The sequence below is a fragment of the Panulirus ornatus genome, chromosome 52, assembly GCF_036320965.1.
Source record: "Panulirus ornatus isolate Po-2019 chromosome 52, ASM3632096v1, whole genome shotgun sequence".
In the NCBI taxonomy this organism is placed as follows: Eukaryota; Metazoa; Arthropoda; class Malacostraca; order Decapoda; family Palinuridae; genus Panulirus; species Panulirus ornatus.
In genome coordinates this window covers 12,981,733-12,999,042 of record NC_092275.1, presented here as the reverse complement: position 1 = coordinate 12,999,042, position 17,310 = coordinate 12,981,733, and the positions used below count along the sequence as shown (strand labels likewise).

Below are 17,310 nucleotides of genomic sequence, written 5' to 3'. Positions count from 1 at the left end.
CTTGTGTGAGGAAGTACCAGGAGAGATCAAGTGTAAAATGGCAAAAAGTGAGAGCAAATACCATGAGAGAAGTGGGTGAGGAATGGGATATATTTAGAGAAGCAGTGATGGCATAAGCAAAAGATGCATGTGGCATGAGAAAGGTGAAAGGTCGGCATATTAGAAATGGTAGCGAGTGGTGGGATGAAGAAGTACAGTTGTTAGTGAAAGAGAAAAGAGAGGCATGTCGATGGTAATTACAAGGAAGGAGTGCAAATGACTTGGAGATGTATAAAAGAAAGTAGCAGGTCAAGAGAAACATGCAAGGGTTGAAAAAGAGGGCAAATGAAAGTTGGGGTGAGAAAGTATTATTAAACTTTAGGAAGAATAAAAAGGTTTTGGAAGATGGTAAATAATGTGTGTATGACAAGAAAACAAATGGGAACATTGGTAAAGGGGACAAGGAGGGTAAGTAATAACAGGTAGTGATGGAGTGGGTATTCTGAAGGTTTGATGAGAGTGGCTATGTAGGGTGTTTTAGTCATGGTGGTGTACAAAGTGAGAGGGTTAGGAAGAATGGTTTGGTTAAGAGAGAAGAGGTAGTGAAAGTTTTGAGGAAGATGAAATCCAGCAAGGTGGTGGGTTTGGATGGTATTGCAGTAGAATTTATTAAGAAAGGGGATCATGGTGAAGTGCCTGAGGATTGGCGGAATGCATGCATAGTGCCATCGTAAAGGCAAAGGGGATAAAGGTGAGTGTTCAAACTACAGAGGCATAAGTTTGTTTAGTATTCCTAGGAAATTGTATGGGAGGGTATTGATTGAGAGGGTGAAGGCATGTACACTGGGGAAGAGCAATGTGGTTTCATAAGTGGTTGAGGATGTGTGGATCAGGTGTTTACTTTGAAGAATGTGTGGGAGAAATACTTAGAAAAACAGATGTATTTGTATGTAGCATTTATGACAGGGTTGGAAGAGATGCTTTGTGGAAGGTCTTGTATGGTGTGGGAGGTAAGCTGCTTGAAGCAATGAAAAGTTTTGGGAGGTAAGCTGCTTGAAGCAATGAAAAGTTTTTACCAAGTATGTAAGAGTTTTACCAAGTATGTAAGGCATGTGTAATAGGAAGAGAAGAGAAAGGTTGGGTCCCAGTGAAGGTTGGTCTGTAGCAGGGGTTGGTGATGTCCCCATGGTTGTTTAATGTGTTTATGGGTGGGAAGGTAAATGCAAGAGTTTTGGAGAGAGGCAAGTATGTAGTCTGTTAAGGATGGGAGGGCATGGGAAGTGTCAGTTGTTCACTGATGATAGAGCTCTGGTGGCTGATTCGAGAAAGAAACTGCAGAAGTTGGTAACTGAGTTTGGAAAAAAGTGCAAAAGGAGAAAGTTGAGAGTAAATGCAAGTTAATTGGAAGGTAAGTTTCAATGGAGAAAAATGGGAGGAAAAGAAGTGTTTTAGATATCTGGGAGTAGATTCAGCAGCGAATGGAACCTTGGAAGCAGAAGTGAGTCACAAAGTGGGTGATGGGGCAAAGGCTCTGGGAGCAATGAAGAATGTGTGGAAGGAGAGAACGTATCTCAGAGTAAAAATGAATATATTGGAAGGAATAGTAGTTCCAACAATATTATATGGTTAAGAGGCATGGGCTATAGATAGGGTTGGTATGGAGAAGGGTGAATGTGTTGCAAACAAAATGTTTGAGGACAATATGTGGTATGAGGTGGTCTGATTGAGTAAGTAATGAAAGGGTAAGAAAGATGTGTGGAAATAAAAAGAATATGGTTGAGAGAGCAGAAGAGGGTGTGCTGAAATGGTTTGGACATATGGAGAGAATGAGTGAAGAAAAATTGACGAAGGTATATGTGTCAGAGGTGGAGGGAACAAGGACCAAATTGGAGGTGGAAGGATGGAGTTAAAAAGATTTTGAGTGATTGGGGCCTGAACGTAGAGGAGGGTGAGAGGCGTGCAAGGCATACAGTGAATTGGAACGATGTGGTATATGCTGTCAATGGACTGAACTAGGGCATGTGAAACATATGAGGTAAACCAAGGAAAGTCTGTGGGGCCTGGATATGGATCGGGAGCTGTGGTTTTGGTACATTACACAAGACAGTTAGAGACTGAGTATGAACGAATGCAGCCTTTTTTGTCTGTTTTCCTGCGCTACCTCGCTGAAGCAGAGGTGGTGATGCTATTTTGTATGTGGCAGGGTAGCACTGGAAATGGATGAAGGCAAGCAAGTATGAATATGTACATGTGTATATATTTCTTTGTATGTGTATGTATGTATATGTGTATATTTTGATATGTATATGTGTGTGTATGGGCGTTTATGTATATGTATGTGTATATGAGGGGACGGGCCATTCTTCATTTGTTTCCAGGCACTACCTCACTGACACAGGAAACGGTGATTAAGTATATGTAATGTGGGATACAGCTAAGTTCAGAAGTGTCTAGTGGAGTGATGAATCCAGCTTTTTTGTGACAGGTAGCCATGGCAGATGTGTTTACAGCTGAAAAAAACTGTGATCCATTTGACCCCAAGTACATTGCAAGCACTTTAAAGTTCCGTTGCTTCACTTATGGTTTAGGACTGTCTCAGTTATTATGGTGATGGGGGCCTCATAGTGTTGCCAAAGACTTTAACCATGAACAGACATAGGTACCTCTAGTTACTGTGTGTCCATCTTATAGATTTGTTCAAAAAGTGCAAGGCTAAAGTGTTTCGTGTACGAAGGGGCTCCCCACCACACTGCCAAACTAGTCACTGAGTGGCTTAAAGACTGTGCACTGGAGTTTATTAATGACTGGCCTGGGAATTCACTGGATTTGAATCCAACAGAAAACTTGTTGGTGCTTATGAACTTCCTAGTCTTTTAGTACCTCGTCCTCAACAATCCACTGGCATAGGGCAACTCAGTACTAAATCAATCTGGTGCCTAATTGAATTATTTCACCTACATTGATCAACTTATACCTGATTGGGGAATGAGGCATGCATGAGTGACTCTGCTGCCAGTGAGAGGGAGGGCTCAGATAGTCTGTTGACAGCAGCCACACAAGGTGTTACTGTTGTCCCGACTGAGGAGCATTAAAGTGAAGTCTGTTAGGACAGCCTTTCTTACTTTCTGTCTCATCAAAATGGGATTACTGGGCTAGTCCTGCCACCTTCCCCTTACAAGCACCATGCACCTGCTCAAACCTCGCTTATTTCTCCATTTTCCACACATAAGTACTCTTGCTAACTCCTGTCTTCTCAAACACTAGTGCAGTATTTCCAGACTCCTACCTAATGTTCTTACTGACTACCTCTACTTAATGTACCAACCTTGTACTTATACTTAATGATCCTATCTACTACTTCTACCTAGTGCTCCTACCATTTTGCCAAAAGGCAGGGCTAGGATACAGCACTTACCACATGAAAAGTTGTTCACATGTGGGTGAGGCAGAAAGCAAAGACAGCTAACTGGGTCATAGGAATGCAACTTGACAATCACTGAGGTATTAGCTTACAATGCCGCTGTCACTAACCCTCCCATTACCCGGGCTGATAGTAACAGCAATAGACCTCCCCGGTTGGGGGCTGCCTACCAACTACTATCTGCAGAAAGGATTAAAAATTATTCTACTGTGACACAATAATGGGTACCTGGATCACACTACCATGTGATGTAAAAGTTGTAAATAACTGAAAATTTGAAATTTTTTTGATAAAAATGTATGCATTCAATAATGGCACAAGTCTAAATTTGTTCACCTATCTATCTATCTATCTATACCTCTGATGCCTGTTACAATTGGACTCTCTCAAAGTAGTGGCCATGGCAACAGAGTTTCTATAACTAAAGAACTCCAGTGCTGCTTCTTAGCCTTTAGTGCCTCACCCTTAACTAGCCACAGGAAGAGGGCAAGTCTAGTGCACTCTTTGCAGAGGCTCCTATCCAATGTTCCTAATGACTACTATCTAATGCTGCTACCTACCACTACCTAATATTTGTACCTAATAAGCCAGCCTAAATGTTCCTTCCTACTCCTTTCAACTGCTACAACCATTTTGCCAAAAGGGAGGGTTAGCATACAGTGCTCACCACAGGAAAATGAGTTAAGAAGAATGAGCAGAGTGATTTAAGTGTTGTCAAGTGTTACATATGACAAGGAGAGATTGTATGTTTGCAGACAGAATGCCAATAGTATACATGTTAGTGAGGTAGAAAGAAAAGACAGCTACCTGGGTCAGATGAGTGCAACAATGTAATTATTGCAAGAGGCGCTAAGGATGTGATTGCTGCAAAACACGAGACAGCAGAAGGTAGTGTGGACAGGTTCTGGGAAGAAGTATTATCTGGACAAGGGAGGGTATCTCTTATCCTGGGATGACTATTGCATTGTTATGGGGTTTTAATAACCTAGGACCTCCAATCATAAAAGTGCTGGCTCACTCAGCAGATGTCACTAACCCTCCTGATACCCAGGCAGGTAGTACTAGTACTATATATCTCCCTGGTCATCGGCTGCCTACTACACACAGATAATAGATGGTAGCACTCCCCATAAGAAAATCTTGCTACAAAGAATAAGTCACTAGAGTTAATGCCAGCAGGAAAAAGATAGTAACCTGGGCCAAAGGTGTGAGACTTGACAGCCACTGAAGTGCTGGCCCACTGCACAGCAATCACTAACCCTCCCAATACTCAGGATGGTCATACTTGGCTGGTGGCCACCTACTGCCTACCAAGGAAGGAAGAGACCAGAGTGATCTGATTTACAGCCCTCAAGTTTCTAAGTCAGTTGGATATCTTTAATAGATAATTCATTAGATACCAACTAGAGTAACTCAAGGCCAAGACAAGATGCTCTATAGTAAAAATGTAAAGAAGTACAGAACAGTTTCAAATATTATCTTTTTATATTATTATACTTGATCAGTGTATCCCACACTAGTGAGGTAGTACCAAGAAAACAAAGAAAGAAAGAAAGACCCATCTGCTCATATATACATACATGTGCATACACATATATATATATTCATCACCATGTATACATATACATACACAATGTAATTACTTAAAGGTCAGTTCACAATACATCTATAGGCATTTCCATTCAGGTGCATTTTAAAATTCAAATTCTCTTATACAATCATTTTGCCTTAGCAGAAGTGCTCATTGTTTTTATTATCATGCACACATGGATAACTTCTTAGTAGTCAGTCATTCTAACATAAATAAAGTAGACAACTTACATTCAATTTTGGTCTTGTGAGGTATGTCATACTTTGCCTTTGTAGATCTCACCTCACCAATGACTTTCTGACCAAACTTAAACTTTTCATTAATCTCCTCATCCAGGAACACATCATACTGAAAATAAAAAATAGTTTAATTCTCTTGATTCTTCATTAGAATCAGGAATGGGGGAAGCTGCAATTTTGAAAAAAAATTATATTAATTTTCCTCTCATAATAGAAATTAAACCTCTTCCTCCAGAATCCCCATCCCCCACTTTTTTTTTTTGGAAGAAACTATGTACAGTTACCCACAGTCCTGGCTGGTGCAATCACTAACAGTCAGGTAGGTGTGAACCCTAAGTGGATTAATTCATAGATCTGAATCAAGGGAGAAGGAGGCGAGAGGGGGCGGGGGATGACTGATGGTGGAGGTAAGAGAGGGGCAGAGGGGTCATGGGATTCGCAGAGGCAGAGGTGATATTACACAACGTAGCAAACATGATTCCATCACCCATGGAATTGATTGCGATTACTTAGGAAGACTGTGATTACAATTCCACCTACGAAGCGTTGGAATTGATTACAATTATGTTTCCAAAGGTTTGTGACTGATGATGATTACAAATTACATTATCAGAGGAAAACAGGGCCAAGCAAACATTTCGCTGGCTGAAATGTGACTATGAATATTAGGTATAATAAGAAAAGAAAGTTACTATCTTCAGAATAATGCCAAATTGTAAGGTTATAGCTAGATTCAATGCAACTTGCTGTAAAAAAATGCTATATTTTCAAACCTACAACATCTTCCTGACCAGCTGCTGGTCCTAACAGAACATAATCAGTTCTTGCCCAGCTCCCCTGCCCTTTGCTAAACGAGTAACACTTGGATTATAGACTTTTCTTGGGTACATTTTATATAATCTTTATAGTTAAGTCACACTCACAATCTTAGTATAGGCCTAATTCATTTTTTATTTTCCCAAAATTTACTTTTTTTCTGTGGAGAGCATATACTTAGCCTTCACAACTGGCAGGTACTCATAATGTAATCATGATAATGATTACTTCTGCAATGGAATTGATTACAATTCCTCAAAAAACATGGAATCAATTCCAATGATTATGATTCCTGATTACAATTACATTATGTTAGCAACATAGTACTAAACAAAGGGTGTAAGTAATAATTATGAGCAAAAAAAAATAATGAATTGTGACAAGTATTAACAATTGACAGGAGGTCAAGAGAAAGGTGCAAGAGGTGAAAAAAAGGGCAAATGAGAGTTGGGGTGAGAGAGTATCATTAACTTTTAGGGAGAATAAAAAGATGTTCTGGAAGGAGGTAAATAAAGTGCGTAAGACAAGGGAGCAAATGGGAACTTCAGTGAAGGGCGCAAATGGGGAGGTGAAAACAAGTAGTGGTGATGTGAGAAGGAGATGGAGTGAGTATTTTGAAGGTTTGTTGAATGTGTTTGATGATAGAGTGGCAGATATAGGGTGTTTTGGTCGAGGTGGTGTGCAAAGTGAGAGGGTTAGGGAAAATGATTTGGTAAACAGAGAAGAGGTAGTGAAAGCTTTGCGGAAGATGAAAGCCGGCAAGGCAGCAGGTTTGGATGGTATTGCAGTGGAATTTATTAAAAAAGGGGGTGACTGTATTGTTGACTGGTTGGTAAGGTTATTTAATGTATGTATGACTCATGGTGAGGTGCCTGAGGATTGGCGGAATGAGTGCATAGTGCCACTGTACAAAGGCAAAGGGGATAAGAGTGAGTGCTCAAATTACAGAGGTATAAGTTTGTTGAGTATTCCTGGTAAATTATATGGGAGGGTATTGATTGAGAGGGTGAAGGCATGTACAGAGCATCAGATTGGGGAAGAGCAGTGTGGTTTCAGAAGTGGTAGAGGATGTGTGGATCAGGTGTTTGCTTTGAAGAATGTATGTGAGAAATACTTAGAAAAGCAAATGGATTTGTATGTAGCATTTATGGATCTGGAGAAGGCATATGATAGAGTTGATAGAGATGCTCTGTGGAAGGTATTAAGAATATATGGTGTGGGAGGAAAGTTGTTAGAAGCAGTGAAAAGTTTTTATCGAGGATGTAAGGCATGTGTACGTGTAGGAAGAGAGGAAAGTGATTGGTTCTCAGTGAATGTAGGTTTGCGGCAGGGGTGTGTGATGTCCCCATGGTTGTTTAATTTGTTTATGGATGGGGTTGTTAGGGAGGTAAATGCAAGAGTTTTGGAAAGAGGGGCAAGTATGAAGTCTGTTGGGGATGAGAGAGCTTGGGAAGTGAGTCAGTTGTTGTTCGCTGATGATACAGCGCTGGTGGCTGATTCATGTGAGAAACTGCAGAAGCTGGTGACTGAGTTTGGTAAAGTGTGTGGAAGAAGAAAGTTAAGAGTAAATGTGAATAAGAGCAAGGTTATTAGGTACAGTAGGGTTGAGGGTCAAGTCAATTTGTCAAGTCAATTGGGAGGTGAGTTTGAATGGAGAAAAACTGGAGGAAGTGAAGTGTTTTAGATATCTGGGAGTGGATCTGGCAGCGGATGGAACCATGGAAGCGGAAGTGGATCATAGGGTGGGGGAGGGGGCGAAAATTCTGGGGGCCTTGAAGAATGTGTGGAAGTCAAGAACATTATCTCGGAAAGCAAAAATGGGTATGTTTGAAGGAATAGTGGTTCCAACAATGTTGTATGGTTGCGAGGCATGGGCTATGGATAGAGTTGTGCGCAGGAGGATGGATGTGCTGGAAATGAGATGTTTGAGGACAATGTGTGGTGTGAGGTGGTTTGATCGAGTGAGTAACGTAAGGGTAAGAGAGATGTGTGGAAATAAAAAGAGCGTGGTTGAGAGAGCAGAAGAGGGTGTTTTGAAGTGGTTTGGGCACATGGAGAGAATGAGTGAGGAAAGATTGACCAAGAGGATATATGTGTCGGAGGTGGAGGGAACGAGGAGAAGAGGGAGACCAAATTGGAGGTGGAAAGATGGAGTGAAAAAGATTTTGTGTGATCGGGGCCTGAACATGCAGGAGGGTGAAAGGAGGGCAAGGAATAAAGTGAATTGGAGCGATGTGGTATACCGGGGTTGACGTGCTGTCAGTGGATTGAATCAAGGCATGTGAAGCGTCTGGGGTAAACCATGGAAAGCTGTGTAGGTATGTATATTTGCGTGTGTGGACGTATGTATATACATGTGTATGGGGGGGGAGGGATGGGCCATTTCTTTCGTCTGTTTCCTTGCGCTACCTCGCAAACGCGGGAGACAGCGACAAAGTATAATAATAAAAAAAAATATAATGTACTCTGCTGTTACCTACAGTTTAGAAATAATTTGGCACATCGACATCAAATTCCTCCTCCACCTGCCTCTATCTCTCTCTCTTGCCATGTTTGTGCATGCTTTTCTCTACATTAGGAAACTACAAAAATACTGCTAACTATATGAAGGGTGGTAATGATAGGGAGTTACTGTTTTTACGACATGATGTCTCTAACTAATCAGAAACTTGTTTACAGTCTACATAATCCTCAAAATTGTAATCCTTTTTACCTTGATTATCCACAATAATGAGCTAATATATGCCTGTTTATGCATCCTCACTGCAACAACCTTACCAACACGACACTTCAGTAGTTATTCTATCACTGCTGCACCCTGTGCATGGGTCCAAAAACTTCTTCAGAACCTCATACCCCTATTGAGTTTCTCATATTGTCAATTACAAGCTCATCATTAGGGCTCAGTAGATAGAGGATAAGGTTAACAGCTTGGGTCTCTCTCTCATTGTAGTGGTGTGCTCGTTTGGGCTTTAACGCTGAACCATATAGGTGTACCTTTTGAATAAGTAGCAGTTATGAAGCCAGCTGATTCTCCCTATGAAAGGCATAGGGAAGTTTTAAAGGAACTGCAAGTAATATTTTGAAATCTGCATTTCCCAAAATATCAGAGCTTGAAGAAAAGTAAACATCATTTGCCATTAGAGCCTCATCCTTTCCTGTATGATAATTAACACTCAACTATTTGTATCAAATAGTATCCCTAACTTTGTGTTTAATGATTTTCCAATTGGCCTGAATATCCAAGAAAGTAAGATATTAATCGTTTTCATTAAGTTGTCAATCACTCCATGAAATGTGTTAGATATTAATAACAGAGTGGTCACGGCCAATTCAAAATCATCCTTGTTGGTGTTAGTTGATAAGACTAGATATTTCAAGTATTGACTTACCTGGCAGTGAGGTATACCATAACATTTTAAATCTACTTCACCTTATTCTAACAATTCAACTTTGTTGTAGGAATCTACCCTACACATCAGATACAATGTGGAAAGCTTGGTCAGTTGCTCTGTTGACACATAATCCGCTGTACTGTTTTGAACTACCCAAGGCAAGTGCATCAGTGCACAGCAGTATGAACATATTTTAGCTATAATCATAGTATATTGTTGCATCATATAGCAGGGTCAAGTAGAGTCTCCATATTCAAGGTTAATGGTATGTAATTAGGTTTATTCTTGATATACCCCTGGGGATAGGGGAGAAAGAATACTTCCCATGCATTCCTCACGCGTCGTAGAAGGCGACTAAAGGGGATGGGAGCGAAAGCTAGAAACCCTCCCGGGACTCCTTGTATTTTAACTTTCTAAACAGGGAAACAGAAGGAGTCATGCGGGGAGTGCTCATCCTCCTCAAAGGCTCAGACTGGGGTGTCTAAATGTGAGTGGATGTAACCAAGATGAGAAAAAAGGAGAGATAGGTAGTATGTTTGAGGAAACGAACCTGGATGTTTTGGCTCTGAGTGAAACGAAGCTCAAGGGTAAAGGGGAAGAGTGGTTTGGGAACGTCTTGGGAGTAAAGTCAGGGGTTAGTGAGAGGACAAGAGCAAGGGAAGGAGTAGCACTACTGAAACAGCAGTGGTGGGAGTATGTGATAGAGTGTAAGAAAGTAAACTCTAGATTGATATGGGTAAAACTGAAAGTGGATGGAGAGAGATGGATGATTATTGGTGCATATGCACCTGGGCGGTGTACTTACACTATAATTCACCGTGTACTTTACTGCTGCAGCTTAATTCCCTATGAAACCCAATAAATTTTTCTAAACTGGTAGGACTGATTCATCAGGGAAGCGCGAGTAGGATTCTTGTATCGTTAAGATTACACCGTACACCGCCACTTTAACTTTGGTAAATGATTACTAATGTTTTTCATTCATTGCTATGTCTAACGAAGGACTAGTTCATTTCACGCAATTTGGGTTCAATAAGTTTACATTGCTCGCGTGTCGTAGAAAGCGACTAGAAGGGACGGGAGCGGGAGGCCAGAAATCCTCCACTCCTTGTATTTTTTTTAACTTTCTAAAATGGGAAACAGAAGAAGGAGTCACGCGGGGAGTGCTCATCCTCCTCGAAGGCTCAGATTGGGGTGCATAAATGTGTGTGGATGTAACCAAGATGTGAAAAAAGGAGAGATAGGTAGTATGTTTGAGGAAAGGAACTTGGATGTTTTGGCTTTGAGTGAAACGTAGCTCAAGGGTAAAGGGGAAGAGTGGTTTGGGAATGTCTTGGGAGTAAAGTCAGGGGTTAGTGAGAGGACAAGAGCAAGGGAAGGAGTAGCAGTACTCCTGAAACAGGAGTTGTGGGAGTATGTGATAGAATGTAAGAAAGTAAATTCTCGATTAATATGGGTAAAACTGAAAGTTGATGGAGAGAGATGGGTGATTATTGGTGCATATGCACCTGGGCATGAGAAGAAAGATCATGAGGCAAGTGTTTTGGGAGCAGCTGAATGAGTGTGTTAGTGGTTTTGATGCACGAGACCGGGTTATAGTGATGGGTGATTTGAATGCAAAGGTGAGTAATGTGGCAGTTGAGGGAATAATTGGTGTACATGGGGTGTTCAGTGTTGTAAATGGAAATGGTGAAGAGCTTGTAGATTTATGTGCTGAAAAAGGACTGATGATTGGGAATACCTGGTTTAAAAAGCGAGATATACATAAGTATACTTATGTAAGTAGGAGAGATGGCCAGAGAGCGTTATTGGATTACGTGTTAATTGACAGGCGCGCGAAAGAGAGACTTTTGGATGTTAATGTGCTGAGAGGTGCAACTGGAGGGATGTCTGATCATTATCTTGTGGAGGCTAAGGTGAAGATTTGTATGGGTTTTCAGAAAAGAAGAGTGAATGTTGGGGTGAAGAGGGTGGTGAGAGTAAGTGAGCTTGGGAAGGAGACTTGTGTGAGGAAGTACCAGGAGAGACTGAGTACAGAATGGAAAAAGGTGAGAACAATGGAAGTAAGGGGAGTGGGGGAGGAATGGGATGTATTTAGGGAATCAGTGATGGATTGCACAAAAGATGCTTGTGGCATGAGAAGAGTGGGAGGTGGGTTGATTAGAAAGGGTAGTGAGTGGTGGGATGAAGAAGTAAGAGTATTAGTGAAAGAGAAGAGAGAGGCATTTGGACGATTTTTGCAGGGAAAAAATGCAATTGAGTGGGAGATGTATAAAAGAAAGAGACAGGAGGTCAAGAGAAAGGTGCAAGAGGTGAAAAAAAGGGCAAATGAGAGTTGGGGTGAGAGAGTATCATTAAATTTTAGGGAGAATAAAAAGATGTTCTGGAAGGAGGTAAATAAAGTGCGCAAGACAAGGGAGCAAATGGGAACTTCAGTGAAGGGTGCAAATGGGGAGGTGATAACAAGTAGTGGTGATGTGAGAAGGAGATGGAGTGAGTATTTTGAAGGTTTGTTGAATGTGTTTGATGATAGAGTGGCAGATATAGGGTGTTTTGGTCGAGGTGGTGTGCAAAGAGAGAGGGTTAGGGAAAATGATTTGGTAAACAGAGAAGAGGTAGTAAAAGTTTGCGGAAGATGAAAGCCGGCAAGGCAGCAGGTTTGGATGGTATTGCAGTGGAATTTATTAAAAAAGGGGGTGACTGTATTGTTGACTGGTTGGTAAGGTTATTTAATGTATGTATGACTCATGGTGAGGTGCCTGAGGATTGGCAGAATGCGTGCATAGTGCCAATGTACAAAGGCAAAGGGGATAAGGGTGAGTGCTCAAATTACAGAGGTATAAGTTTGTTGAGTATTCCTGGTAAATTATATGGGAGGGTATTGATTGAGAGGGTGAAGGCATGTACAGAGCATCAGATTGGGGAAGAGCAGTGTGGTTTCAGAAGTGGTAGAGGATGTGTGGATCAGGTGTTTGCTTTGAAGAATGTATGTGAGAAATACTTAGAAAAGCAAATGGATTTGTATGTAGCATTTATGGATCTGGAGAAGGCATATGATGGAGTTGATAGAGATGCTCTGTGGAAGGTATTAAGAATATATGGTGTGGGAGGCAAGTTGTTAGAAGCAGTGAAAAGTTTTTATCGAGGATGTAAGGCATGTGTACGTGTAGGAAGGGAGGAAAGTGATTGGTTCTCAGTGAATGTAGGTTTGCGGCAGGGGTGTGTGATGTCTCCATGGTTGTTTAATTTGTTTATGGGTGGGGTTGTTAGGGAGGTGAATGCAAGAGTTTTGGAAAGAGGGGCAAGTATGAAGTCTGTTGGGGATGAGAGAGCTTGGGAAGTGAGTCAGTTGTTGTTCGCTGATGATACAGCGCTGGTGGCTGATTCATGTGAGAAACTGCAGAAGCTGGTGACTGAGTTTGGTAAAGTGTGTGAAAGAAGAAAGTTAAGAGTAAATGTGAATAAGAGCAAGGTTATTAGGTACAGTAGGGTTGAGGGTCAAGTCAACTGGGAGATGAGTTTGAATGGAGAAAAACTGGAGGAAGTGAAGTGCTTTAGATATCTGGGAGTGGATCTGGCAGTGGATGGAACCACGGAAGCGGAAGTAGATCATAGGGTGGGGGAGGGGGCGAAAATTCTGGGAGCCTTGAAGAATGTGTGGAAGTCGAGAACATTATCTCGGAAAGCAAAAATGGGTATGTTTGAAGGAATAGTGGTTCCAACAATGTTGTATGGTTGCGAGGCGTGGGCTATGGATAGAGTTGTGCGCAGGAGGATGGATGTGCTGGAAATGAGATGTTTGAGGACAATGTGTGGTGTGAGGTGGTTTGATCGAGTAAGTAACGTAAGGGTAAGAGAGATGTGTGGAAATAAAAAGAGCGTGGTTGAGAGAGCAGAAGAGGGTGTTTTGAAATGGTTTGGGCACATGGAGAGAATGAGTGAGGAAAGATTGACCAAGAGGATATATGTGTCGGAGGTGGAGGGAACGAGGAGAAGAGGGAGACCAAATTGGAGGTAGAAAGATGGAGTGAGAAAGATTTTGTGTGATCAGGGGCCTGAACATGCAGGAGGGTGAAAGGAGGGCAAGGAATAGAGTGAATTGGAACCACTATTCCTTCAAACATACCCATTTTTGCTTTCCGAGATAATGTTCTCGACTTCCACACATTCTTCAAGGCTTCCAGGATTTTCGCCCCCTCCCCCACCCTATGATCCACTTCCGCTTCCATGGTTCCATCCGCTGCCAGATCCACTCCCAGATATCTAAAACACTTTACTTCCTCCAGTTTTTCTCCATTCAAACTTACCTCCCAATTGACTTGACCCTCAACCCTACTGTACCTAATAACCTTGCTCTTATTCACATTTACTCTTAACTTTCTTCTTTCACACACTTTACCAAACTCAGTCACCAGCTTCTGCAGTTTCTCACATGAATCAGCCACCAGCGCTGTATCATCAGCGAACAACAACTGATTCACTTCCCAAACTCTCTCATCCCCAACAGACTTCATACTTGCCCCTCTTTCCAAAACTCTTGCATTCACCTCCCTAACAACCCCATCCATAAACAAATTAAACAACCATGGAGACATCACACACCCCTGCCGCAAACCTACATTCACTGAGAACCAATCACTCTCCTCTCTTCCTACACGTACACATGCCTTACATCCTCGATAAAAACTTTTCACTGCTTCTAACAACTTGCCTCCCACACCATATATTCTTAATACCTTCCACGGAGCATCTCTATCAACTCTATCATATGCCTTCTCCAGATCCATAAATGCTACATACAAATCCATTTGCTTTTCTAAGTATTTCTCACATACATTCTTCAAAGCAAACACCTGATCCACACACCCTCTACCACTTCTGAAACCACACTGCTCTTCCCCAATCTGATGCTCTGTACATGCCTTCACCCTCTCAATCAATACCCTCCCATATAATTTACCAGGAATACTCAACAAACTTATACCTCTGTAATTTGAGCACTCACTCTTATCCCCTTTGCCTTTGTACAATGGCACTATGCACGCATTCCGCCAATCCTCAGGCACCTCACCATGAGTCATACATACATTAAATAACCTTACCAACCAGTCAATAATACAGTCACCCCCTTTTTTAATAAATTCCACTGCAATACCATCCAAACCTGCTGCCTTGCCGGCTTTCATCTTCCGCAAAGCTTTTACTACCTCTTCTCTGTTTACCAAATCATTTTCCCTAACCCTCTCACTTTGCACACCACCTCGACCAAAACACCCTATATCTGCCACTCTATCATCAAACACATTCAACAAACCTTCAAAATACTCACTCCATCTCCTTCTCACATCACCACTACTTGTTATCACCTCCCCATCTGCGCCCTTCAATGAAGTTCCCATTTGCTCCCTTGTCTTACGCACTTTATTTACCTCCTTCCAGAACATCTTTTTATTCTCCCTAAAATTTAATGATACTCTCTCACCCCAACTCTCATTTGCCCTCTTTTTCACCTCTTGCACCTTTCTCTTGACCTCCTGTCTCTTTCTTTTATACACCTCCCACTCAATTGCATTTTTTCCCTGCAAAAATCGTCCAATTGCCTCTCTCTTCTCTTTCACTAATAATCTTACTTCTTCATCCCACCACTCACTACCCTTTCTAATCAACCCACCTCCCACTCTTCTCATGCCACAAGCATCTTTTGCGCAAGCCATCACTGCTTCCCTAAATACATCCCATTCCTTCCCCACTCTCCTTATGTCCTTTGTTCTCACCTTTTTCCATTCTGTACTCCGTCTCTCCTGGTACTTCCTCACACAAGTCTCCTTCCCAAGCTCACTTACTCTCACCACCCTCTTCACCCCAACATTCACTCTTCTTTTCTGAAAATCCATACAAATCTTCACCTTAGCCTCCACAAGATAATGATCAGACATCCCTCCAGTTGCACCTCTCAGCACATTAACATCCAAAAGTCTCTCTTTCGCGCACCTGTCAATTAACATGTAATCCAATAACGCTCTCTGGCCATCTCTCCTACTTACATACGTAAACTTATGTATATCTCGCTTTTTAAACCAGGTATTCCCAATCACCAGTCCTTTTTCAGCACATAAATCTACAAGCTCTTCACCATTTCCATTTACAACACTGAACACCCCATGTCTACCAATTATTCCCTCAACTGCCACATTACTCACCTTTGCATTCAAATCACCCATCACTATAACCCGGTCTCGTGCATCAAAACTACTAACACACTCATTCAGCTGCTCCCAAAACACTTGCCTCTCATGATCTTTCTTCTCATGCCCAGGTGCATATGCACCAACAATCACCCATCTCTCTCCATCAACTTTCAGTTTTACCCATATTAATCGAGAATTTACTTTCTTACATTCTATCACATACTCCCACAACTCCTGCTTCAGGAGTACTGCTACTCCTTTCCTTGCTCTTGTCCTCTCACTAACCCCTGACTTTACTCCCAAGACATTCCCAAACCACTCTTCCCCTTTACCCTTGAGCTTCGTTTCACTCAGAGCCAAAACATCCAGGTTCCTTTCCTCAAACATACTACCTATCTCTCCTTTTTTCACATCTTGGTTACACCCACACACATTTAGACACCCCAGTCTGAGCCTTCGAGGAGGATGAGCACTCCCCGCGTGACTCCTTCTTCTGTTTCCCATTTTAGAAAGTTAAAAAATACGAGGGGAGGATTTCTGGCCCCCCGCTTCCGTCCCCTCTAGTCGCCTTCTACGACATGCGAGGCATGCGTGGGAAGTATTCTTTCACCCCTATCCCCAGGGATAAAAAAAAAAAAAAAAAAAAAAAAAAATATATATATATATAAATATATATATATATATATATATATATATATATATATATATATATACACATACATGCGCACATACACACACACACACACACATATACATATATATACATATGAAAAATGTAAGAAATAATTTAGAAAACTGAAACTTCTAGCTTGAAATGAAATGAAAAAATGAATGTCACATAATGGTTCAACCTCTGGCTATGGAAAAGGGAAATGTATAATTTATTTACACAAACGTCAATAGTAGTTCTCATCAATTTAACCACTGTATCAATAAGCTTCAATGTCTAAGCTACATTTTTTCCAATTTCACTATTTTCTTGTCAAAGCACCATGTATGAAAACTATCACTCCAGTAACACAACTATAAACATTTACTTCCCCTTTAAAAAAAGTTCTGGGGAAGTCTGTCTCGATACACTGCGGGACACTCTACCACCTGGCGAGGTTTGTGTTGAAATGGTTCTTGATTCACAAACGTAGTAGCATCACTGGTGGGCCAGTGATATAACTATAAAACTTTACAGCAAACAGCCTTGACAAATGAAATTTTAGCTTAAGTTGTCAGGAATCCAGTACACAGTAAACACATGAAAATGAACAAGTACCTGCCCAGCATGCCAGTACTGCAAAATTATGTACATGTGTATATATGTATTTGTCTGTGTGTGTATATATATGTATACGTTGAGATGTATAGGTATGTATATGTGCTGTGTGTGGACGTGTATGTATATACATGTGTATGTGGATGGGCTGGGCCATTATTTCATCTGTTTCTTTGCACTACCTTGCTAACGCAGGAGACAGCGACAAAGTATAATAAATATATAAGTATATCTATCCATCTATATCTGTGATGCCTGTACCAACAGGAACTCTCTCAAGGGGGCGGCCACAACAGTAGAATCTCCATAACTGGTAGAATCCAGTGCTACTTCTTAGCCTTTAGTGCTTCACCCTTAACAGGCCAGTGGCAGAGGGGCAACTCTAGTGCAGTGTTTGCAGAGGCTCCTATCTTA

At 41.4% G+C, this 17,310-nt stretch overlaps 1 protein-coding gene across 2 annotated transcripts in view; it reads right to left on the bottom strand.

Annotated features, from left to right (window-relative positions):
• Positions 1 to 17,310, bottom strand: part of ValRS (Valyl-tRNA synthetase) — a 134,988-nt gene that overhangs the window by 19,907 nt on the left and 97,771 nt on the right. For both annotated transcript variants that reach the window (XM_071692200.1, XM_071692201.1), the window contains one exon: positions 5,222 to 5,339. In XM_071692200.1, coding sequence (XP_071548301.1) covers positions 5,222 to 5,339 — 118 coding nt within the window. The remainder of the gene's footprint in view (positions 1 to 5,221; positions 5,340 to 17,310) is intronic.